Source organism: Somniosus microcephalus, unplaced genomic scaffold (assembly GCF_052327205.1).
Source record: "Somniosus microcephalus isolate GS21.2 unplaced genomic scaffold, FLI_Smic_1.0 unresolved_chr2, whole genome shotgun sequence".
Classification (NCBI taxonomy): Eukaryota; Metazoa; Chordata; class Chondrichthyes; order Squaliformes; family Somniosidae; genus Somniosus; species Somniosus microcephalus.
This window is the reverse complement of record NW_028225180.1, coordinates 12220929-12244844: the sequence shown is the minus strand read 5'-3', so window position 1 is coordinate 12244844 and position 23916 is coordinate 12220929. Positions and strand designations below refer to the sequence as shown.

The 23916-nt window shown below is 52.4% G+C and overlaps 1 protein-coding gene across 2 annotated transcripts in view; it reads left to right on the top strand.

Moving 5' to 3' along the window:
• Positions 1–23916, top strand: part of capgb (capping protein (actin filament), gelsolin-like b) — an 88552-nt gene that overhangs the window by 45382 nt on the left and 19254 nt on the right. For both annotated transcript variants that reach the window (XM_085975846.1, XM_085975845.1), the window contains exons 4-5: positions 8534–8688; positions 17410–17571. In XM_085975846.1, coding sequence (XP_085831972.1) covers positions 8534–8688; positions 17410–17571 — 317 coding nt within the window. The remainder of the gene's footprint in view (positions 1–8533; positions 8689–17409; positions 17572–23916) is intronic.

Genomic DNA, 23916 nt, shown 5'->3' with positions numbered 1-23916 from the left:
ACAGAGGTAGGGAGGGTTGTAGGTGCTGCAGGCGGTTACAGAAATAGGGAGGGTTGAAGGGGCTGGAGGAGGTTACAGAGATAGTGAGGGTTGTAGGGCTGGAGGATGTTACAGGGATAGGGAGGGTGGTATGGCTGGAAGAGGTTACAGAGATAGCGAGGGTTGTAGAGGCTGGAGGAGGTTACAGGGATAGGGAGGGTTGTAGGGTCTGGAGGATGTTGCAGAGATAGGGAAGGCTGTAGGGCTGGAGGAGGTTAATGAGATAGGGTGGGTTGTAGTTGCTGGAGGAGTTTACAGAGATCGGGTGGGTTGTAGGGCTGCAGGAGGTTACAGAAATAGGGAGGGTTGTAGGAGCTGCAGCAGGTTACAGAGATAGGTAGGGTTGTAGGGGCTGTAGGAGATTACAGAGATAGGGAGAGTTCTAGCGGCTGGAGGACATTACAGAGATAGGGAGGGTTGTAGGGGCTGGAGGAGGTTAGAGAGATGGGAACGGTTGTTGGGCTGGAGGAGGTTACAGAGATAGCAAGGTTTGTAGGGCTGGAGCAGGATACAGTGATAGGGAGGGTTATAGGGCTGGAGGAGGTTACAGAGATGGGGAGGGCTGTAGGGGCTGGAGGAGGTTACAGAGATAGGGAGGGCTGTAGGGGCTGGAATAGTTTACAGAGATAAGGAGGGTTGTAGGGCTGGAGCATGTTACAGAGATAGGGAGGGTTGTAGGGGTTGGAGGAAGTTACAGAGATAGGGCGGGTTGAAGGAGCTGGAGGAGGTTACAGAGATAGGAAGGGTTGTAGGGCTGGAGGAGGTTACAGAGATAGGGATGTTTGTAGGTGCTGGAGGAGGTTACAGAGATAGGGAGAGCTGTACGGGCTGTAGGAGTTTACAGAGATAGGGAGGGTTGTAGGGGCTGGAGGAGGTTACAGAGATGGGAAGGGTTGTAGGGCTGGAGGAGGTTACAGAGATAGGGAGGGCTGTAGGGCTGGAGGAGTTTGCAGAGATAGGGAGGGTTGTAGGGGCTTGAGGAGTGATGTGCCTCAATGAATCCGAGACTCGACGTTAACGGAGCAAAGCAAGGCTTTTATTAACTCAGAAAGTAATACACATTGGAGAAGTGTCTCTCATCCAGAGATCTGCTGTACTGCTGTGAGACACGCTGGGGCTTGCTTAAGTAGGGGCCAGGTATGGGCGGAGCCCTACACACAATACAATACAGGTAAGGAAATGAAACTGAAACTAAACTAAACACAGGGAATACTGTGCCTGATGAATGGCATATTTCATCACAAGGAGGTTACAGAGATTGGAAGGGTTGTAGGGCTGGAGGAGGTTACAGAGATAGGGAGTGTTGTAGGGGCTGGAGGTGTTTACAGCGATAATGGGGGTTGTAGAGCCTGGTGGAGGTTACAGAGATAGGGAGGATTGTAGGTCTGGAGGAGCTTACAGAGATAGGGAGCATTGTAGTGGCTGAAGGAGATTCCAGATATAGGGAGGTTTTTTGCACTGGAGGAGGTTTACAGAATTATGGAGGGTTGTAGCTGATGGAGTAGTTTGCAGATATAGGGAGGGATGTAGGGGCTGGAGTAGGTTACAGAGATAGGTAGCGTTGTAGGGGCTGGAGGAGGTTACAGAGATAGGGAGGTTTGTAGGGGCTGGAGGAGGTTACAGAGATAGGGAGGGTTGTAGGGGCTGGAGGAGGTTACAGAGACAGGGAGGGTTGTAGGGCTGGAGGAGGTTACAGAGATAGGGAGGGTTGTAGGGGCTGGAGCAGGTTACAGAGATAGGGAGGGTTGTAGGGGCTGGAGGAGGTTACAGAGACAGGGAGGGTTGTAGGGCTGGAGGCGGTTACAGCAATTGGGAGGGTTGTAGGGCTGGAGGAGTTTAAAGAGATAGGGAGGATTGTAGGTCTCGAGGAGCTTAGAGAGATAGGGAGGGTTGTCGGGGCTGGAGGGTTTTACTGATATAGGGAGTGTTGTAGGGCTGGAGGAGGTTACAGAGATAGGGAGAGTTGTAGGGCTGGAGGAGGTTACAGAGATAGGGAGGGTTCTAGGGCTGGAGGAGGCTACAGAGATGGGGAGGATTGTAGGGGCAGGAAGAAGTTATAGAGATAGGGAGGGTTGTAGGGGATGGCAGAGGTTACATAGATAGGGAGCGTTGTAGGGCTGGAGGAGGTTACAGAGATTGGGAGTGTTGTGGGGCTGGAGGTGTTTACAGAGATAGGGTGGGTTGTAGGGACAGGAGTAGGTTACAGAGATAGGGAGGGTTGCAGGTGCTGCAGGAGGTTACAGAAATAGGGAGGGTTGTACGGCTGGAGGAGGTTACAGAGATATGGATGGTTGTGGGGCTGGAGCAGCTTACTGAGATAGGGAGCATTGTAGGGGCTGGAGGTGTTTACAGAGATAGGGTGGGTTGTAGGGACAGGAGTAGGTTACAGAGATAGGGAGTGTTGTAAGAGCTGGAGCAGGATACAGAGATAGGGAGGGTTGTAGGCAGCTGGAGGAGGTTACAGAGAAAGGGAGGGTTGTAGGGGATGGAGGAGGTTACAGGTATAGGGATGGTTGTAGGGCTGGAGGATGTTACAGGTATAGGGAGGGTTGTAGGGTCTGGAGGATGCTGCAGAGACAGGGAAGGTTGTAGGCCTGGAGGAGGTTACAGAGATAGGGTGGGTTGTAGGGCTGCAGGAGGTTACAGAGATAGGGAGGGTTGTAGGGGCTGGAGGAGGTTACAGAGATAGGGAGGGTTGTAGGGCTGGAGGAGGTTATAGAGATAGGGAGGGTTGTCGGGGCTGGAGGAGGTTACAGAGATAGGGAGGGTTGCAGGGCTGGAGTTTACAGAGATAGTGAGCATTGTAGGGGCTGGAGGAGGTTACAGAGACAGCAAGGGTTGTAGGGCTGGAGGAGGTTACAGCGATAGGCAGGATTGTAGGGACTGGAGGAGGTTACAGAGATAGGGAGTTTTGTAGGGCTAGAGGAGTTTACAGAGATAGGGAGGGTTGTAGGGGCTGGAGGAGGTTACAGAGGTAGGGAGAGTTGTAGGTCTGGAGGAGGTTACAGAGATAGGGAGGATTGTAGGGCTGGAGCATGTTACAGAGATAGGGAGGTTTGTAGGGGTTGGAGGAATTTACAGAGATAGGGCGGGTTGTAGGATTTGGAGGAGCTTACAGAGATAGGGAGGGTTGTAGGGGCTGGAGGAGGTTACAGAGAAAGGGAGGGTTGTAGGGGATGGAGGAGGTTACAGAAATAGGGAGGGCTGCAGGGGCTGCAGGGTTTTACTGAGATAGGGATTGTTGTAGGGCTGGAGGAGGTTACAGAGATTGGGAGGGTTGTAGGGTCTGGAGGAGGTTGCAGAGATAGGGAGGGTTGTAAGGGCTGGAGGATGTTACAGAGATATGGAGGGTTGTAGTTCTGGAGGAGTTTACAGAGATAGGGAGGTTTGTAGGGGCTGGAGGAGGGTACAGAGGTAGGGAGAGTGTAGGGCTGGAGGAGGTTACAGAGATAGGGAGGGTTGTGGGGCTGGAGGAGTTTACAGAGATAGGGATGGTTGTCGGGCTGGAGCTGCTTACAGAGATAGGAAGGTTTGTAGGTCTGGAGGAGGTTACAGAGATAGGGAGTGTTGTATGGCTGGAGGATGTTACAGAGATAGGGAGGGTTGTCCGGGCTGGAGGAGGTTACAGAGATGGGAAGGTTTGTAGGTCTGGAGGAGGTTACAGTGATAGGGATGGTTGTCGCGCTGGAGCTGCTTACAGAGATAGGAAGGTTTGTAGGTCTGGAGGAGGTTACAGAGATAGGGAGGGTTGTATGGCTGGAGGATGTTACAGAGATAGGGAGGGTTGTCGGGGCTGGAGGAGGTTACAGAGATAGGGAGGGTTGTAGGGGCTGGAGGAGGTTACAGAGATAGGGAGGGTTGTAGGGGCTGGAGGAGGTTACACAGATAGGGAGGGTTGTCGGGGCTGGAGGAGGTTACAGAGATAGGGACGGTTGTAGCGCTTGCAGAGGTTACATAGATAGGGAGGGTTGTAGGGGCTGGAGGAGGTTACAGAGGTAGGGAGCAGTGCAGGCCTGGAGCTGGTTACAGAGCTTGGAAGGTTTGTAGATCTGGAGGAGGTTACAGAGATAGGGAGTGTTGTAGGGGCTGGAGGAGGTTACAGAGATAGGGAGGATTGTAGGGGCTGGAGGAGTTTACAGAGATAGCGAGGGTTGTAGGGGCTGGAGGAGGTTACAGAGATAGGAATGTTTGTAGGGGCTGGCAGAGGTTACAGAGATAGGGAAGGTTGTAAGGGCTGGCAGAGGTTACAGTGCTAGGGAGAGTTGCAGGGGCTGGAGGAGGTTACATAGGTACGGAGGTTTGTAGGGGCTTGAGGAGGTTACAGAGATAGGGAGGGTTGTCGGGGCTGGAGGATGTTACAGAGATAGGGAGGGTTGTAGGGGCTGGAGGAGGTTACAGAGATAGCAATGGTTGTAGGGGCTGGCAGAGGTTACAGAGATAGGGAATGTTGTAAGGGCTGGCAGAGGTTACATAGCTAGGGAGAGTTGCAGGGGCTGGAGGAGGTTACAGAGGTAGGGAGGTTTGTAGGGGCTGGAGGAGGTTACAGAGATAGGGACGGTTGAAAGGGCTGGAGGAGGGTACAGAGGTAGGGAGGGTTGTAGGGGATGGAGCAGGTTACAGAGATAGGGAGGGTTGTCGGGGCTGGAGGAGGTTACAGAGGTAGGGAGAGTTGTAGGGCTGGAGCAGGTTACAGAGATAGGGAGGCTTGTAGGGCTGGAGCAGGTTACAGGGATAGGAAGGGTTGTAGGGGCTGGAGGAGGTTACAGAGATAGGGATGGTTGTAGTGCTGGAGCATGTTACAGAGATACGGAGCTTTGTCGGGGCTGGAGGAGGTTACAGAGATATGGAGGGTTGTAGGGCTGGAGGAGGTTACAGAGATAGGAATGTTTGTAGGGGCTGGCAGAGGTTACAGAGATAGGGAAGGTTGTAATGGCTGGCAGAGGTTACAGAGCTAGGGAGAGTTGCAGGGGCTGGAGGAGGTTACATAGGTACGGAGGTTTGTAGGGGCTTGAGGAGGCTACAGAGATAGGGAGCGTTGTTGGGGCTGGCAGGTGTTACACAGATTGGGAGGGTTGTAGGGTCTGGAGGATGTTACAGAGGTAGGGAGGGTTGTAGGGGCTGGAGGAGGTTACAGAGATAGCAATGGTTGTAGGGGCTGGCAGAGGTTACAGAGATAGGGAATGGTGTAAGGGCTGGGAGAGATTACAGAGCTAGGGAGGGTTGCAGGGGCTGGAGGAGGTTTCAGAGGTAGGGAGGTTTCTCGCGGCTGTAGGAGGTTACAGAGATAGGGACGGTTGTAGGGGCTGGAGGAGGGTACAGAGATAGGGAGGGTAGTTGGGGCTGGCAGATGTTACAGAGATAGGGAGGTTTGTAGGGGCTGGAGGTTGTTACAGAGATAGGGAGGGTTGTAGGGGCTGGAGAAGGTTACAGAGATAGGGAGGGTTGTAGGGGCTGGCGTTGGTTACAGAGGAAGGGAGGGTTGTAGGGGATGGAGGAGGTTACAGAGGTAGGGAGAGTTGTAGGGCTGGAGCAGGTTACAGAGATAGGGAGCTTTGTAGGGGCTGGAGGAGGTTACAGAGATAGGGAGGGTTGTAGGGCTGGAGGAGGTTATAGGGATAGGGAGGGTTGCAGGGCCTGGAAGTGATTACAGAGATAGGGTGGGTTGTAGGGGCTGGCAGAGGTTACAGAGATAGGGAGGGTTGTAGGGGTTGGAGGAGGTTACAGAGATAGGGAGGGTTGTAGGGGCTGCAGGAGGTTAGCGATAGGTAGGGTTGTCGGGCTGGAGCTGGTTACAGAGGTAGGGAGGGTTGCAGGGGCTGGAGGAGGGTACTGAGATAGGGATATTGTAGGGGCTGGAGGAGGTTACAGAGATAGGGAGGGTGGTATTGGCTGGAGGAGTTTACAGAGAAATGGAGGGTTGTAGAGTCAGGAGGAGGTTACAGAGATAGGGAGTGTTGTAGGGGCTGGAGGAGGCTACAGAGATAGGGAGGCTTGTCGGCCTGGAGCTGTTCACAGTGATAGGGAGGGTTGTAGGGGCTGCAGGAGGTTACAGAGATAGGGAATATTGTAGTAGCTGGAGGAGGTTACAGAGTTAGGGAGTGTTGTAGGGGCTGGAGGAGGTTACAGAGATAGGGAGGCTTGTCGGCCTGGAGCTGTTCACAGTGATAGGGATGTTTGTAGAGGCTGCAGGAGGTTACAGAGGTAGAGAGGGTTGTAGGGGCTGGAGGAGTTTACAGAGGTAGGGAGGGTTGCAGTGGATGGAGGAGGTTACAGAGATAGGTAGGATTGTAGGGGATGGAGGAGGTTACAGAGATAGGTATTGTTGTAGGGACTGGAGGAGGATACAGAGATAGGGAGGGTTGTAGGGGCTGGAGGAGGTTACAGAGGTAGGGAGGAGTGTAGGGCTGGAGGAGGTTACAGAGATACGGAGGGTTGTCGGGCTGGACGAGGCTACAGATATTGGGATATTTGTGGGGCTGGAGGAGGTTACAGAGATAGGGAGGGTTGTCGGGCTGGAGCTGGTTACAGAGCTAGTAAGGTTTGTAGGTGTGGCGGAGGTTACAGAGATAGGGAGTACTGTAGGGGCTGGAGGAGGTTACAGGTATAGGGAGAGTTGTAGGGCTGGAGCAGGTTACAGAGCTAGTGAGGGTTGTAGGGCTGAAGCAGGTTACAGAGATAGGAAGTGTTGTAGGCGCTGGAGAAGGTTACAGAGATAGGGAGGGTTGTAGGGGCTGGAGGAGGTTACAGAGATAGGGAGGGTTGTAGGGCTGGAGGAGGTTACAGGGATAGGGAGGGTTGTCGGGCTGGAGCTGGTTACAGAGCTAGGAAGGTTTGTAGGTCTGGAGGAGGTTACAGAGATAGGGAGTGTGTAGGGGCTGGAGGAGCTTAGAGAGATAGGGAGGGTTGCAGGTGCTGGAGGAGTTTACAGAGATAGGGAGGGTTGTAGGGGCTGGAGGAGTTTACAGAGATAGGGAAGGTTGTAGGGGCTGGCATAGCTTACAGAGGTAGGGAGGACTGTAGGGGCTGGAGGAGGTTACAGAGATAGGGAGGTTTGTAGAGGCTGGCGGAGGTTACAGAGATAGGGAGGGTTGTAGGGGCTGGAGGAGGTTACAGAGATAGGGAGTGTTGTAGGGGCTGGCAGAGGTTACAGAGATAGGGAGTGTTGTAGGGGCTGGAGTATGTTACAGAGTTAGGGAGGGTTGTAGGGGCTGGGGGAGGTTAGAGAGTTAGGAAGGGTTGTAGGGGCTGGAGTTGGTTACAGAGGTAGGGAGGGTTGTAGGGGATGGAGGAGGTTACAGAGATAGGGAGTGTTGCAGGGGCTGGAGGAGGTTACAGAGATAGGGAGGGTTGTAGGGCTGGAGGAGGTTACAGGGATAGGGAAGGTTGTCGGGCTGGAGCTGGTTACAGAGCTAGGAAGGTTTGTAGGTCTGGAGGAGGTTACAGAGATAGGGAGTGTGTAGGGGCTGGAGGAGCTTATTGAGATAGGGAGGGTTGTAGGTGCTGGAGGAGTTTAGAGATAGGGAGGGTTGTAGGGGCTGGAGGAGTTTACAGAGATAGGGAAGGTTGTAGGGCTGGCATAGGTTACAGAGGTAGGGAGGACTGTAGGGGCTGGAGTAGGTTACAGAGATAGGGAGGTTTGTAGGGGCTGGCGGAGGTTACAGAGATAGGGAGGGTTGTCGGGGCTGGAGGAAGTTACAGAGATAGGGAGTGTTGTAGGGGCTGGCAGAGGTTACAGAGATAGGGAGTGTTGTAGGGGCTGGAGTATGTTACAGAGTTAGGGAGGGTTGTAGGGGCTGGGGGAGGTTAGAGAGTTAGGAAGGGTTGTAGGGGCTGGAGTTGGTTACAGAGGTAGGGAGGGTTGTAGGGGATGGAGGAGGTTCCAGAGGTAGGGAGTGTTTTAGGGGCTTGAGGAGGTTACAGAGATAGGGATGGATGTAGGGGCTGGAGGAGATTACAGAGATAGGAAGGGTTGTAGGGGCCGGAGGAGGTTACAGAGATAGGGAGGGCTGTAGGGGCTGGAGGAGGTTACAATGATAAGGATGATTGTAGGGGCTGGAGCAGTTTACAGAGATAGGGAGGATTGTAGGGCTGGAGCAGGTTACAGGGATAGGGAGGGTTGTAGGGCCTGGAGGAGGCTACAGAGATAGCGAGTGTTGTAGGGGCTGGAGGAGGTTACAGAGATAGCGAGTGTTGTAGGGGCTGGAGGAGGTTACAGAGATAGCGAGGGTTGTAGGGGCTGGAGGAGGTTACAGAGATAGGAAGGGTTGTAGGGGCTGGAGGAGCGTACAGAGATAGGGGGGGTTGTAGAGGCTGGAGGAGGTTACAGAGATCGGGAGTGTTGTAGGGGCTGGAGGAGGTTACAGAGATAGGGAGTGTTGTAGGGGCTGGAGGAGGTTACAGAGATAGGGACGGTTGTAGGGGCTGTAGCAGAGTACATTGATAATATACACTACTTCTTTCCCCACCCACCCCCACCTCCTCTACCTACCGCCAGGTGAGAAGGCCTCATCGGACGAGAAAGGGGCGAGCGCCCTCTTTGCCACCCAGCTGGATGACAGACTCCAGGGCAGGCCCGTGCAACACCGCGAGGTCCAGGGCAACGAGTCTGACGTCTTCATGAGCTACTTTGCCCAGGGCATCAAATACCAGGTGAGCAATCATCATCCGGGCTTCAGAACCACAGGCCGAGAGTTCAAAAGCGAGGGAGTCACGGCTGAAACTTCAGAATGATCACTGGGTCAGGGGCCCCAGCTGGAGGATTGTGGGCCAATTCTGGGCACCACACACACACACTTTAGGAAGGATGTCAAGGCCTCGGAGATGGGGGCAGAGGAGATTTAGTGGAAAGAGGCCTGAGATGAGGAACTTCAGTTCAGTGGAGAGACTTAGAGAAGCTGGAGTTGTTTTCCTCAGAGCTGAGAAGGTTAAGGCATGATTTAATAGCGGTGGCAGTACTGAGGGAGCGCCGCACTGTCGGAGGGGCAGTACTGAGGGAGTGCTGCACTGTCGGAGGGACAGTACTGAGGGAGCGCTGCACTGTCGGAGGGGCAGTACTGAGGGAGAGCTGCACTGTCAGAGGGGCAGTACTGAGGGAGAGCTGCACTGTCAGAGGGGCAGTACTGAGGGAGCGCTGCACTGTCGGAGGGGCAGTACTGAGGGAGCGCCGCACTGTCAGAGGGGCAGCACTGAGGGAGCGCTGCACTGTCGGAGGGGCAGTACTGAGGGAGCGCTGCACTGTCAGAGGGGCAGTACTGAGGGAGCGCTGCACTGTCAGAGGGGCAGTACTGAGGGAGCGCTGCACTGTCAGAGGGGCAGTACTGAGGGAGTGCTGCACTGTCAGAGGGGCAGTACTGAGGGAGTGCTGCACTGTCAGAGGGGCAGTACTGAGGGAGCGCTGCACTGTCAGAGGGGCAGTACTGAGGGAGTGCTGCACTGTCAGAGGGGCAGTACTGAGGGAGTGCTGCACTGTCAGAGGGGCAGTACTGAGGGAGCGCTGCACTGTCGGAGGGGCAGTACTGAGGGAGCGCTGCACTGTCGGAGGGGCAGTACTGAGGGAGCGCTGCACTGTCGGAGGGGCAGTCCCGAGGGAGCGCTGCACTGTCGGAGGGGCAGTACTGAGGGAGCGCTGCACTGTCGGAGAGGCAGTACTGAGGGAGATTTGCACTGTCGGAGGGGCAGTACTGAGGGAGCGCTGCATTAGAGTCATAGAGTCATAGAGTAATACAGCACGGATAGAGGCCCTTCGGCCCATCGTGTCCGCGCCGGCCATCAAATCCCTGTCTAATCTAATCCCATATTCCAGCATTTGGTCCGTAGCCTTGTATGCTATGGCATTTCAAGTGCTCATCCAAATGCTTCTTAAATGTTGTGAGGGTTTCTGCCTCCACAACCCTTTCAGGCAGTGAGTTCCAGACTCCAACCACCCTCTGGGTGAAAAAGTTCTTTCTCAAATCCCCTCTAAACCTCCCGCCCTTTACCTTGAATCTATGCTCCCTAGTTATTGACCCCTCTACTAAGGGAAAAAGCTCATCAGCATCCATCCTATCTATGCCCCTCATAATTTTGTACACCTCAATCATGTCCCCCCTCAGCCTCCTCTGCTCCAAGGGAAACAAACCCAATCTGCCCAGTCTCTCTTCATAGCTGAAGCGCTCCAGCCCTGGTAACATCCTGGTGAACCTCCTCTGCACCCTCTCTAACGCGATCACATCCTTCCTATAGTGTGGCGACCAGAACTGCACACAGTATTCCAGCTGTGGCCTAACCAGTGTTTTATACAGCTCCATCATAACCTCCTTGCTCTTATATTCAATGCCTCGGCTAATGAAGGCAAGTATCCCATATGCCTTTTTTACCACCTTATCCACCTGTTCCGCCGCCTTCAGGGATCTGTGTACTTGCACACCCAGATCCCTCTGACCCTCCGTCTTGCCTAGGGTCTTTCCATTCATTGTGTATTCCCTTGCCTTGTTAGTCCCCTCAAAGTGCATCACCTCGCACTTTTCTGGGTTAAATTCCATTTGCCACTGTTCCGCCCATCTGACCAACCCATCTATATCGTCCTGCAGACTGAGGCTACCCTCCTCGCTATTTACCACCCTACCAATTTTTGTATCATCCGCGAACTTACTGATCATACCCTTTACATTCATATCCAAGTCATTAATGTAGACCACAAACAGCAAGGGACCCAGCACCGATCCCTGTGGTACCCCACTGGCCACAGGCTTCCAGTCAGAAAAACAACCTTCGACCATCACCCTCTGCCTTCTGCCACTAAGCCAGTTTTGTATCCAATGTGCCAAGGCACCCTGGATTCCATGGGCTCTTACCTTCCTGACCAGTCTCCTGTGCGGGACTTTATCGAAGGCCTTACTGAAATCCATGTATACCACATCCACTGCGTTACCCTCATCCACACACCTAGTCACCCCCTCAAAAAATTCAATCAAATTAGTCAGACATGATCTTCCCTTGACAAAGCCATGTTGACTATCCCTGATTAATCCTTGCCTCTCCAAGTGGAGACAAATTTTGTCCCTCAGGATTTTTTCCAATAATTTTCCTACCACTGATGTTAGGCTCACTGGCCTGTAGTTCCCCGGTTTTTCCCTACTACCCTTCTTGAATAATGGTACTACATTAGCGGTTCTCCAGTCCTCTGGCACATCCCCTGTGGCCAGAGAGGTCCTGAATATATGTGTTAGAGCCCCCGCAATCTCTTCCTTTGCCTCACCCAGCAGCCTGGGATACATTTCATCCGGGCCTGGGGATTTATCCATTTTTAGGCCAGCTAAAACCGTCAATACCTCCTCCCTCTCGATGTTAATATGCTCGAGCATATCACAGTCCCCCCGCCCTATTTCTATGTCTACATCGTCCTTCTCCATAGTGAAAACAGATGCAAATAATTCATTTAGAACCCCTCCTACATCTTCCGGCTCCACACACAGATTGCCACTTTTGTCCCTAATGGGCCCTATTTTTTCCCTAGTTATCCTCTTACCCTTAATATACTTATAAAACATCTTAGGATTTTCCTTTATTTTGCTCGCCAGTGTTATTTCATGGCCCCTCCTTGATCTCCTAATTTCTTTTTTAAGTATCCCCCTGCACTTTTTGTACTCCTCTAGGGCTTCCTCCGTCTTTAGCCTTTTGTATCTACCAAAAGCCCTCCTTTTTTTCCTAATCCATTCTCGTATATCCCCTGACATCCAAGGTTCCCTGTGGTTTTTGGAACCACTCTTGACCTTTACGGGAACATGTTGCCATTGTATGATCTCAATCTCCCTTCTGAAAGCCTCCCATTGCTCCGATGCGGATTTTCCTACAAGTAGCTGATCCCAGTCCATTTTGGCCAGATCCTGCCTTATCCTATTAAAATCGGCCTTCCCCCAATTTAGAACCTTTATTTCCGGCCCATCCCTGTCCTTTTCCATGACCACCTTAAATCTTACCATATTATGGTCACTATCACCAAAGTGCTCACCTACTAGCACTTTTTCCACTTGGCCGGCCACATTCCCTAGAATTAGGTCCAGTACCGCCCCCTCTCTTGTAGGACTTTCTACATGCTGGCTCAAAAAGCTCTCCTGGATGCACTTTAAGAATTCTACACCCTCTGAGCCTTTCACACTCTGACTATCCCAGTTAATATTGGGGAAGTTGAAATCCCCCATTATTATTACCCTATTATTTGCACATTTCTCTGAGATTTGCCTACATATCTGTTCCTCTATCTCCCCCTGACTGTTTGGAGGCCTATAGTACACTCCCAGCAAAGTGCTTGCCCCCTTTTTGTTTTTAAGCTCCACCCATATGGCCTCATTAGAGGAACCTGCTAATATATCATCCCTCCTTACTGCAGTAATTGACTCCTTAATTAATATTGCGACACCCCCTCCTCTTATACCTCCCCCTCTGTCTCGCCTGAAGATTCTGTACCCCGGAATATTGAGCTGCCAGTCTTGCCCCTCCCTCAACCATGTCTCCGTGATAGCAACAATATCATACTCCCATGTGTTTATCAACACCTTCAGTTCATCCACCTTATTTGCAAGACTCCTTGCATTAAAATAGATGCCATCCAGCCTTGCCCTTATATATTTGCCCTGTCTACCAAGCTGACTTGTTTTTTTCTCTATAATTGGCAGCACATCACCCCCTATTTCAGCTCCCCTCTGTATCCCATCCCCCTGCCAAGTTAGTTTAAACCCCCCCCCAACAGTGCTAGCAAACCTCCCCGCAAGGATATTTGTCCCGCTCTGGTTCAGGTGCAACCCGTCCGACTTGTACAAGTCCCACCTTTCCCAGAAGCAGGCCCAGTGATCCAGGAAAGTAAAACCCTCCCCCCTACACTAACTCTTTAGCCACGCATTCATCTGCTCTATCCTCCCATTCCTATACTCACTAGCACGTGGCACTGGGAGTAATCCAGAGATTACAACCTTCGAGGTCCTGCTCTTTAATCTGTTACCTAGCTCCCTAAATTCTTGATGCAGGACCTCATCCCCCTTCCTTCCTATGTCGTTGGTCCCAATGTGGACCACGACCTCTGCCTGCTCACCCTCCCCCTTAAGAATGCCCTGTAGCCGCTCAGTGACATCCCAGACCCTGGCCCCAGGGAGGCAACAAACCATCCTGGAGTCACGTTTGCGGCCACAGAAACGCCTATCTGTTCCCCTTACGATAGAATCCCCTACCACTATTGCTCTCCCACTCTTTTTCCTCCCTTTCTGAGCAGCAGAAGCGTCCCTGGTGCCAGGAAGCTGGCTGCTGCTGCCTTCCCCTGGTGAGTCATCCCCCTCAACAGTATCCAACTTGGTATACTTGTTTGAAAGGGGGATGTCCACAGGGGTTCCCTGCACTTCCTGCCTGCCTCTGTTGCTCCGCCTGATGGTCACCCCCTGTGCAGCCCTACCCTGAGGCGTGAACAACTCGCTAAACGTGCTATCCACGACCCGGAGGGGCAGTACTGAGGGGCTGCTACACTGTCGGAGGGGCAGTACTGAGGGGGTGCTGCACTGTCGGAGTGGCTGTATTTCAGGATGAGAGATTAATCCGAGTCCCCGTCTGCTCTCTCTGGTGGACGTAAAAGATCCAACGGACACTATTGGAAGAAGAGCAGACGGGTTCTCCCAGATGTCCTGGGCCCCAATATTTACCCTGAACCCACATCACTAATTAACGGATGATCTGGTCAGTTATAAATTGGAGTTTGTGGCAGCTTCCTGTGCGCAAATTCTCTGCTTTGTTTCCTACATTAGAACAGTGACTACTGGTTCTGTGTGTGGTGCTCAGTACCACACCGGGTGTGAGATCAGGTTAACTCAGCACAGGCCGGGGATAGAGCCTGGGCCTTTCTTGCTCTGTGTGTGTGGGGCTCAGTCCCAGAGACTGGCATTTACCCATCTGGGGGCTGCCGGCAATGAACAAAACTGTTTTTCAACTCCGTCGCTCGAGCAAGAATCTGGCTGGGAGTCTGGAGTAATTTCCAACACATGTTTTTCTGACAAGGCTAATAAACAGGAACCAGAACCTCGCCTAAACATTCCAGGCTGAGGTGAAACTGGGCAGATACAACCCCAGCAAAGTGGTTTGGCTTCGGTCTCAGACTTGCTCTCTCAGTGGGTTCGAGAGTGCGCGTGTGAGTGTGTGAGTGTCTGTGTGTGAGTGTGAGTCTGTGAGTATGTCTGTAAGTGAGTGTGTGTGAGTCTGAGTGTGTGTGTGTGCGAGTGTGTGTGTGTGAGTGTGTGTGTGTGAGTGTGTGAGTCTGTGAGTGTGTGAGTCTGTGAGTGAGAGTGAGTGTGAGTGTGTGTGATTGTGTGTGATTGTGTGTGAGTGTGATTGTGTGTGAGTGTCTGTGTATGTGTCTGTGTGTGAGTGTGAGTGAGTCTGTGAGTGTGTGAGTGAATGTGTGCGAGTGTGTGTGTGTGAGTGTGTGTGTGAGTGTGAGTCTGGGAGTGTCTGTGTGTGAGTATCTGTGTGAGTCTGTGAGTGTGAGTCTGTGAGTGTGAGTCTGTGAGTGTCTATGTGTGTGTGAGTGTGATTGTGAGTGTGAGTCTGTGAGTGTGTGTGTGTGTGTGAGTGTGTGTGTGAGTCTGAGTGTCTGTGTGTGTGTGAGTGTGTGTGTGAGTCTGTGAGTGTCTGTGTGTGTGTGAGTGTGAGTCTGTGTGTGTGAGTGTGAGTGTGAGTCTGTGAGTGTGTGTGTGTGAGTCTGTGAGTGTCTGTGTGTGAGTCTGTGAGTGTCTGTGTGTGTGAGAGTGTGAGTGTGAGTGTGAGTCTGTGAGTGTGAGTCTGTGAGTGTCTGTGTGTGAGTGTGAGAGTGTGTGAGTGTGAGTCTGTGTGTGTGAGTGTGAGTCTGTGAGTGTGAGTCTGTGAGAGTGTGTGAGTGTGAGTCTGTGTGTGAGTGTGAGAGTGTGAGTCTGTGTGTGAGTGAGTGTTAGTTTGTGAGTGTGTGTGTGTGTGAGTGTGAGTGTGAGTGAGTGTGAGTCTGTGTGTGAGTGTGTGTGTTTCTGTAAGTGTGTCTGTGTGCGAGTGAGTGAGTGTGTGTGTGAGAGTCTGTGAGTGTGTCTGTGAGGGCGTGTCTGTGTGTGTATCTGTCAGTGTGTCTGTGTGTGAGTGAGTGAGTGTATGTGTGTGAGTCTGTGAGTGTGGGAGCGTGTCTGTAAGTGTGTGCATGAGTGAGTGTGTGAGTGTGTGTGAGTGTGTCTCTGTGAGTATGTATCTGTGAGTATATGTGTGTGTGTGTGTGTCTGTTAGTGTGAGAGCACAGTTCTGGTCTTCATATCACACTTGGAGTAATGTGCACACTTCTGGTCTCCTTATCACACTTGGAGTACTGCGTACAGTTCTGGTCTCCATATCACACTTGGAGTTACTGTGCACAGTTCTGGTCTCCATATCACACTTGGAGTTACTGTGCACAGTTCTGGTCTCTATATCACACTGGGAGTTACTGTGCACAGTTCTGGTCTCCTTATCACACTTGGAGTTACTGTGCACAGTTCTGGTCTCTATATCACACTGGGAGTTACTGTGCACAGTTCTGGTCTCCATATCACACTTGGAGTTACTGTGCACAGTTCTGGTCTCCATATCACACTTGGAGTTACTGTGCACAGTTCTGGTCTCCATATCACACTTGGAGTTACTGTGCACAGTTCTGGTCTCCATTTTACACTTGGAGTAATGTGCACAGTTCTGGTCTCCATATCACACTTGGAGTTACTGTGCACAGTTCTGGTCTCCATTTTACACTTGGAGTAATGTGCACAGTTCTGGTCTCCATATCACACTTGGAGCACTGTGCACAGTTCTGGTCTCCATATCACACTGGGAGTTACTGTGCACAGTTCTGGTCTCCATATCACACTTGGAGTTACTATGCACAGTTCTGGTCTCCATAGCACACTTGGAGCTACTGTGCACAGTTCTGGTCTCCATATCACACTTGGAGTTACTGTGCACAGTTCTGGTCTCCATATCACACTTGGAGCACTGTGCACAGTTCTGGTCTCCATATCACACTTGGAGTTACTGTGCACAGTTCTGGTCTCCATATCACACTTGGAGTTACTGTGCACAGTTCTGGTCTCCATTTTACACTTGGAGCACTGTGCACAGTTCTGGTCTCCATATCACACTTGGAGTTACTGTGCACAGTTCTGGTCTCCATTTTACACTTGGAGCACTGTGTACAGTTCTGGTCTCCATATCACACTTGGAGTTACTGTGCACAGTTCTGGTCTCCATTTTACACTTGGAGCACTGTGCACAGTTCTGGTCTCCATATCACACTGGGAGTTACTGTGCACAGTTCTGGTCTCCATATCACACTGGGAGTTACTGTGCACAGTTCTGGTCTCCATTTTACACTTGGAGCACTGTGCACAGTTCTGGTCTCCATATCACACTGGGAGTTACTGTGCACAGTTCTGGTCTCCATTTTACACTTGGAGCACTGTGCACAGTTCTGGTCTCCATATCACACTGGGAGTTACTGTGCACAGTTCTGGTCTCCATTTTACACTTGGAGCACTGTGCACAGTTCTGGTCTCCATATCACACTGGGAGTTACTGTGCACAGTTCTGGTCTCCATTTTACACTTGGAGCACTGTGCACAGTTCTGATCTCCATATCACACTTGGAGTTACTGTGCACAGTTCTGGTCTCCATTTTACACTTGGAGCACTGTGCACAGTTCTGGTCTCCATATCACACTTGGAGTTACTGTGCACAGTTCTGGTCTCCATATCACACTGGGAGTTACTGTGCACAGTTCTGGTCTCCATATCACACTTGGAGCACTGTGCACAGTTCTGGTCTCCATATCACACCTGGAGCACTGTGCACAGATCTGGCCTCCATATTATAAAATGATATAGAGACACTAGAAAAAGTGCAAAAAAGATTGATAAGAACAATACCATATTATAACTATCAGGAAAGTTTGAACAGGCAGGGGCTGTTTTCTCTAGAAAAGAGAAGGCTGAGGGGTGACCTGATCGAGATCTTTAAAATGAGGAAATGGTTCGACAGGGTAGACGTAGAGAAGATGTTTCCACTTGTGGGCGAGACCAGAACTAGGGGGTGTCAATATAAGAGAGTCACTAATAAATCCAATCGGGAATTCAGGAGAAACTTCTTCACCCGGCGAGCGGTGAGAACGTGGAACTCGCTCCCACAGGGAGTGGTTGAGGCGAACAGCAGAGATACATTGAAAGGGGAAGCTGGATCAGCACATGATGGAGAAAGGAACAGAAGGATATGTGGATAGGGTGCGAGGAAGAGGGGTGGGAGGAGGCTCGTGTGGAGCAGAGACACCGGGACTCGATGTGACGCTATGATTTCTCCCTCCCCTGCGCTAGGAAGGAGGAGTGGAGTCGGGATTCCAGAAGGTGGAAGCGGGCCCTGCCTTGATTCGAAAGCTCTACCACATCAAAGGAAAGAAGAATGTCCGGGCCAAGCAGGTGGAGATGAGCTGGGCGAGTTTCAACACGGGGGACTGTTTCATCCTGGACCTCGGTGAGGTAAGGGGGCTGGGGACCGGTTATCAGGCGGCACAGGAAATGGCGCGACTGGCAAAATGGCCTGAGGCGACATGAGGAGCATTTGTTTAAAGCAGCGAGTTGCAATGCGCTGCCTGAAAGGTCGATGAGAGGAGATTCCATAGTAACTGTCAAAAGAGGAACAGGAGGAATATTTAGGAACATACGAACATAAGAATTAAGAGCAGGAGGCGGCCGTACGGCCCTTCGAGCGCATCATGGCTGATCGTCGACCTCAACTCCATTTCCAATCTCCTCCAGCCCCTACAACCCTCCCTACCTCTCTAACCTCCTGCAGCCCCTACAACACTCCCTATCTCTGTAACCTCCTCTAGCCCCTACAGCCCTCCCTATCGCTGTAACCTCCTCCAGCCCCTACAACCCTCCCTACCTCTCTAACATCCTCCAGCCCCTACAACCATTCCTATATCTGTAACCTCCTCAAGGCCATACCACCCTCCTTATCTCTGTAACCTCCTCCATTCCCTACAACCCTCCCTATCGCGGTAACCTCCTCCAGCCCCTACAACCCTCCCTATCTCTGTAACCTCCTCCAGCCCCAACAACCTTCCCTATCTCTGTAACTTCCTCCAGCCCCTACAATCCACCCTATCGCTGTAACCTCCTCCAGCCCCTACAACCCTCCCTACCTCTCCAACATCCTCCAGCCCCTACAACCATTCCTATATCTGTAACCTCCTCAAGGCCATACCACCCTCCTTATCTCTGTAACCTCCTCCATTCCCTACAACCCTCCCTACCTCTCTAACCTCCTCCAGCCCCTACAACACTCCCTATCTCTGTAACCTCCTCTAGCCCCTACAACCCTCCCTATCGCTGTAACCTCCTCCAGCCCCTACAACCCTCCCTATCGCTGTAACCTCCTCCAGCCCCTACAACCCTCCCTATCTCTGTAACCTCCTCAAGGCCATACCACCCTCCTTATCTCTGTAACCTCCTCCAGTCCCTACAACCCTCCCTACCTCTCTAACATCCTCCAGCCCCTACAACCCTCCCTACCTCTCTAACCTCCTCCAGCCCCTACAATCCTCCCTATCACTGTAACCTCCTCCAGCCCTACAACCCCCCCTACCTCTCTAACCTCCTGCAGCCCCTACAACCCTCCCTATCGCTGTAACCTCCTCCAGCCCCTACAACCCTCCCTATCACTGTAACCTCCTCCAGCCCTACAACCTCCCCTACCTCTCTAACCTCCTGCAGCCCCTACAACACTCCCTATCTCTGTAACCTCCTCCAGCCCCTACAACCCTCCCTACCTCTCTAACCTCCTCCAGCCCCTACCACCCTCCTTATCTCTGTAACCTCCTCCAGCCCCTACAACACTCCCTATCTCTGTAACCTCCTCTAGCCCCTACAACCCTCCCTATCGCTGTAACCTCCTCCAGCCCCTACAACCCTCCCTACCTCTCTAACCTCCTCCAGCCCCTACAACCCTCCCTACCTCTCTAACCTCCTCCAGCCCCGACAACCCTCCCTACCTCTCTAACATCCTCTAGCCCCTACAACCATTCCTATATCTGTAACCTCCTCAAGGCCATACCACCCTCCTTATCTCTGTAATCTCCTCCAGCCCCTACAACCCTCCCTACCTCTCTAACCTCCTGCAGCCCCTACAACACTCCCTATCTCTGTAACCTCCTCTAGCCCCTACAACCCTCCCTATCGCGGTAACCTCCTCCAGCCCCGACAACCATTCCTATATCTGTAACCTCCTCAAGGCCATACCACCCTCCTTATCTCTGTAACCTCCTCCAGTCCCTACAACCCTCCCTATCTCAGTAACCTCCTCCAGCCCCTACAACCCTCCCTATCTCTGTAACCTCCTCCAGCCCCTACAATCCTCCCTATCTCTGTAACCTCCTCCAGCCCCTACAATATCCCTATCTCGGTAACCTCCTCCAGCCCTACAACCCTCCCTATCACTGTAATCTCCACCAGCCCTGCAACACTCCCTATCTCTGTAACCTCCTCAAGTCCCTACCAGCCTCCCTATCTCTGTAACCTCCTCCAGTCCCTACAACCTCCCAATCTCAGTAACCTCCTCCAGCCCCTACAAACCACCCTATCTCTGTAACCTCCTCAAGTCCCTACCAGCCTCCTTATCTCTGTAACCTCCTCCAGCCCCTACAAACCTCCCTATCTCTGTAACCGCCTCCAGCCACTACAATCCTCACTATCTCTGCAACCTCCTCCAGCCCCTACAACCATCCCTACCTCTCCAACATCCTCCAGCCCCTACAACCCTCCCTATCGCTATAACCTCCTCCAGCCCCTACAACCCACCCTATCTCTCTAACCTCCTCCATCCTCTACAACACTCCCTATCTCTGTAACCTCCTCGAGCCCCTGCAACCCTCCCTATCTCTGTAACCTCCTCCAGCCCTACAACCCTCCCTATCACTGTAACCACCACCAGCCCTACAACCCTCCCTATCTCTGTAACCCCCTCAAGTCCCTACCACCCTCCTTATCTCTGTAACCTCCTCCAGTCCCTACAACCCTCCCTATCTCAGTAACCTCCTCCAGCCCCTACAATCCTCCCTATCTCTGTAACCTCCTCCAGCCCATACAATCCTCCCTATCTCTGTAACCTCCTCCAGCCCCTACAATATCCCTACCTCGGTAACCTCCTCCAGCCCCTACAACCCTCCCTATCTCTGTAACCTCCTCCAGCCCTACAACCCTCCCTATCTCTGTAACCTCCTCCAGCCCCTACAACCCTCCCTATCTCTGCAACCTCCTCCAGTCCTACAACCCTCCCTATCTCTGTAAACTCCTCTAGCCCCTACAACCCTCCCTATCTCTGTAACCTCCTCCAGCCCTGCAACACTCCCTATCTCTGTAACCTCCTTTAGCCCCTACAACCCTCCCTATCGCTGTAACCTCCTCCAGCCCCTACAACCCTCCCTACCTCTCTAAAATCCTCCAGCCCCTACAACCATTCCTATATCTGTAACCTCCTCAAGGCCATACCACCCTCCTTATCTCTGTAACCTCCTCCAGTCCCAACAACCCTCCCTATCTCAGTAACCTCCTCCAGCCCCTACAACCCTCCCTATCTCTGTAACCTCCTCCAGCCCCTACAATCCTCCCTATCTCTGTAACCTCCTCCAGCCCCTACAATATCCCTATCTCGGTAACCTCCTCCAGCCCTACAACCCTCCCTATCACTGTAATCTCCACCAGCCCTGCAACCCTCCCTATCTCTGTAACCTCCTCAAGTCCCTACCAGCCTCCTTATCTCTGTAACCTCCTCCAGTCCCTACAACCTCCCAATCTCAGTAACCTCCTCCAGCCCCTACAAACCACCCTACCTCTGTAACCTCCTCAAGTCCCTACCAGCCTCCTTATCTCTGTAACCTCCTCCAGCCCCTACAAACCTCCCTATCTCTGTAACCGCCTCCAGCCACTACAATCCTCACTATCTCTGCAACCTCCTCCAGCCCCTACAACCATCCCTACCTCTCTAACATCCTCTAGCCCCTACAACCCTCCCTATCGCTATAACCTCCTCCAGCCCCTACAACCCACCCTATCTCTCTAACCTCCTCCATCCTCTACAACACTCCCTATCTCTGTAACCTCCTCGAGCCCCTGCAACCCTCCCTATCTCTGTAACCTCCTCCAGCCCTACAACCCTCCCTATGACTGTAACCACCACCAGCCCTACAACCCTCCCTATCTCTGTAACCTCCTCAAGTCCCTACCACCCTCCTTATCTCTGTAACCTCCTCCAGTCCCTACAACCCTCCCTATCTCAGTAACCTCCTCCAGCCCCTACAATCCTCCCTATCTCTGTAACCTCCTCCAGCCCCTACAATCCTCCCTATCTCTGTAACCTCCTCCAGCCCCTACAATATCCCTACCTCGGTAACCTCCTCCAGCCCCTATAACCCTCCCTATCTCTGTAAACTCCTCCAGCCCTACAACCCTCCCTATCGCTGTAATCTCCACCAGCCCTACAACCCTCCCTATCTCTGTAACCTCCTCCAGCCCCTACAACCCTCCCTATCTCTGTAACCTCCTCCAGCCCCTACAATCCTCCCTATCTCTGTAACCTCCTCCAGCCCCTACAATATGCCTATCTCGGTAACCTCCTCCAGCCCCTAAAACCCTCCCTATCTCTGTAAACTCCTCCAGCCCCTACAATCCTCCCTATCTCTGTAACCTACTCCAGCCCTACAACCCTCCCTATCTCTGTAACCTCCTCCAGTCCATACAACGCTCCCTATCTCTGTAACCTCCTCCAGTGCCTACAACCCTCCCTATTTCTGTAACCTCCTCCAGCCCCTACCACCCTCCCTACCTCTCTAACCTCCTCCAGCCTCTACAACCCTCCCTATCACTGTAACCTCCTCCAGACCCTAAAAACCTCCCTATAACTGTAACCTCCTCCAGCCCTACAACCCTCCCTATCTCTGTAACCTCCTCAAGTCTATACCACCCTCCCTATCTCTGTAACCTCCTCCAGCCGATACAACTCGCCCTATCTCAGTAACCTTCTCCAGCCCCTACAACCTTCCCTATCTCAGTAAGCTCCTCCAGCCCCTACAATCCTCCATATGTCTGTAACCGCCCCCAGCCCCTACAACCCTCCCTATCTCTGTAACCTCCTCCAGCCCCTACAATCCTCCCTATCCCTGTAACCTCCTCCAGCCCCTACAATATCCCTATCTCTGTAACCTCCTCCAGCCCCTACAACACTCCCTATCTCTGTAACCTCTTCCAGCCACTACCAACCTCCCTATCTCTATAACCTACACCAGCCCTACAACCCTCCCTATCTCTGTAACCGCCTCCAGCCCCTACAACGTTCCCTATCTCTGTAACCTCCTCCAACACCTAGAACCCTCCCTACCTCTCTAAACTCCTCCAGCCTCTACAATACTCCCTATCTCTGTAACTTCCTCCAGCCCCTACAACCCTCCCTCCCTCTCTAACCTCCTCCAGCCTCTACAACACTCCCTATCTGTGTAACCTCCTCCAGCCCCATACAGCCCTCCCTATCTCTGTAACCTTCTCCAGCCCTACAACCCTCCCTATCACTGTAACCTCCTCCAGCTCCTACAACCCTCCCTATTTCTGTAACCTCCTCCAGCCCTACAACTCTCCCTATCTCTGTAAGCTCCTCAAGCCCCTACAACGCTCCCTAGCTCTCTAACCTCCTCCAGCCTCTAAAACACCACCTATCTCTGTAACCTCCTCCAGCCCTACAACCCTCCCTATCACTGTAACCTCCTCCAGCCCTACAACCCTCCCTACCTCTGTAACCTCCTCCAGTCCCTACCACTCTCCCTATCTCTCTAACCTCCTCCAACCCCGACAACTCTCCCTATCTAAGTAACCTCCTCCAGCACCTACAATCCTCCCTATGTCTGTAACCTCCTCCAGCCCCTACAACCCTCCCTATCTCTGTGACCTCCTCCAGCCCTACAACTCTCCCTATCTCTGTAACCTCCTCCAGCACCTACAATCCTCCCTATCTCTGTAACCTACTACAGGCCTACAATCCTGCCTATCTCTTTAACCTCCTCCAGTCCCTAAAGCCCTCCCTATCTCTGTAACCTCCTCCAGCCCCTGCAACACACGCTATATCTGTAACCTCCTCCAGCCCCTACAATCCTCCCTATCTCTGTAACCTCCTCCAGCCCCTACAATATCCCTATCTTGGTAACCTCCTCCAGCCCCTACAACCCTCCCTATCTCAGTAACCTCCTCCAGCACCTACAATCCTCCCTATGTCTGTATCCTCCTCCAGCCCCTACAACCCACCCTATCTCTGTAACCTCCTCCAGCCCTACAACTCTCCCCATCTCTGTAACCTCCTCCAGCACCTACAAACCTCCCTATCTCTGTAACCTCCTCAATTCCCTACCACCCTCCTTATCTCTGTAACCTCCTCCAGTCCCTACCACTCTCCCTATCTCTCTAACCTCCTCCAACCCCGACAACTCTCCCTATCTAAGTAACCTCCTCCAGCACCTACAATCCTCCCTATGTCTGTAACCTCCTCCAGCCCCTACAACCCTCCCTATCTCTGTGACCTCCTCCAGCCCTACACCTCTCCCTATCTCTGTAACCTCCTCCAGCACCTACAAACCTCCCTATCTCTGTAACCTACTACAGGCCTACAATCCTGCCTATCTCTGTAACCTCCTCCAGTCCCTAAAGCCCTCCCTATCTCTGTAACCTCCTCCAGCCCCTGCAACACACGCTATCTCTGTAACCTCCTCCAGCCCCTACAATCCTCCCTATCTCTGTAACCTCCTCCAGCCCCTACAATATCCCTATCTTGGTAACCTCCTC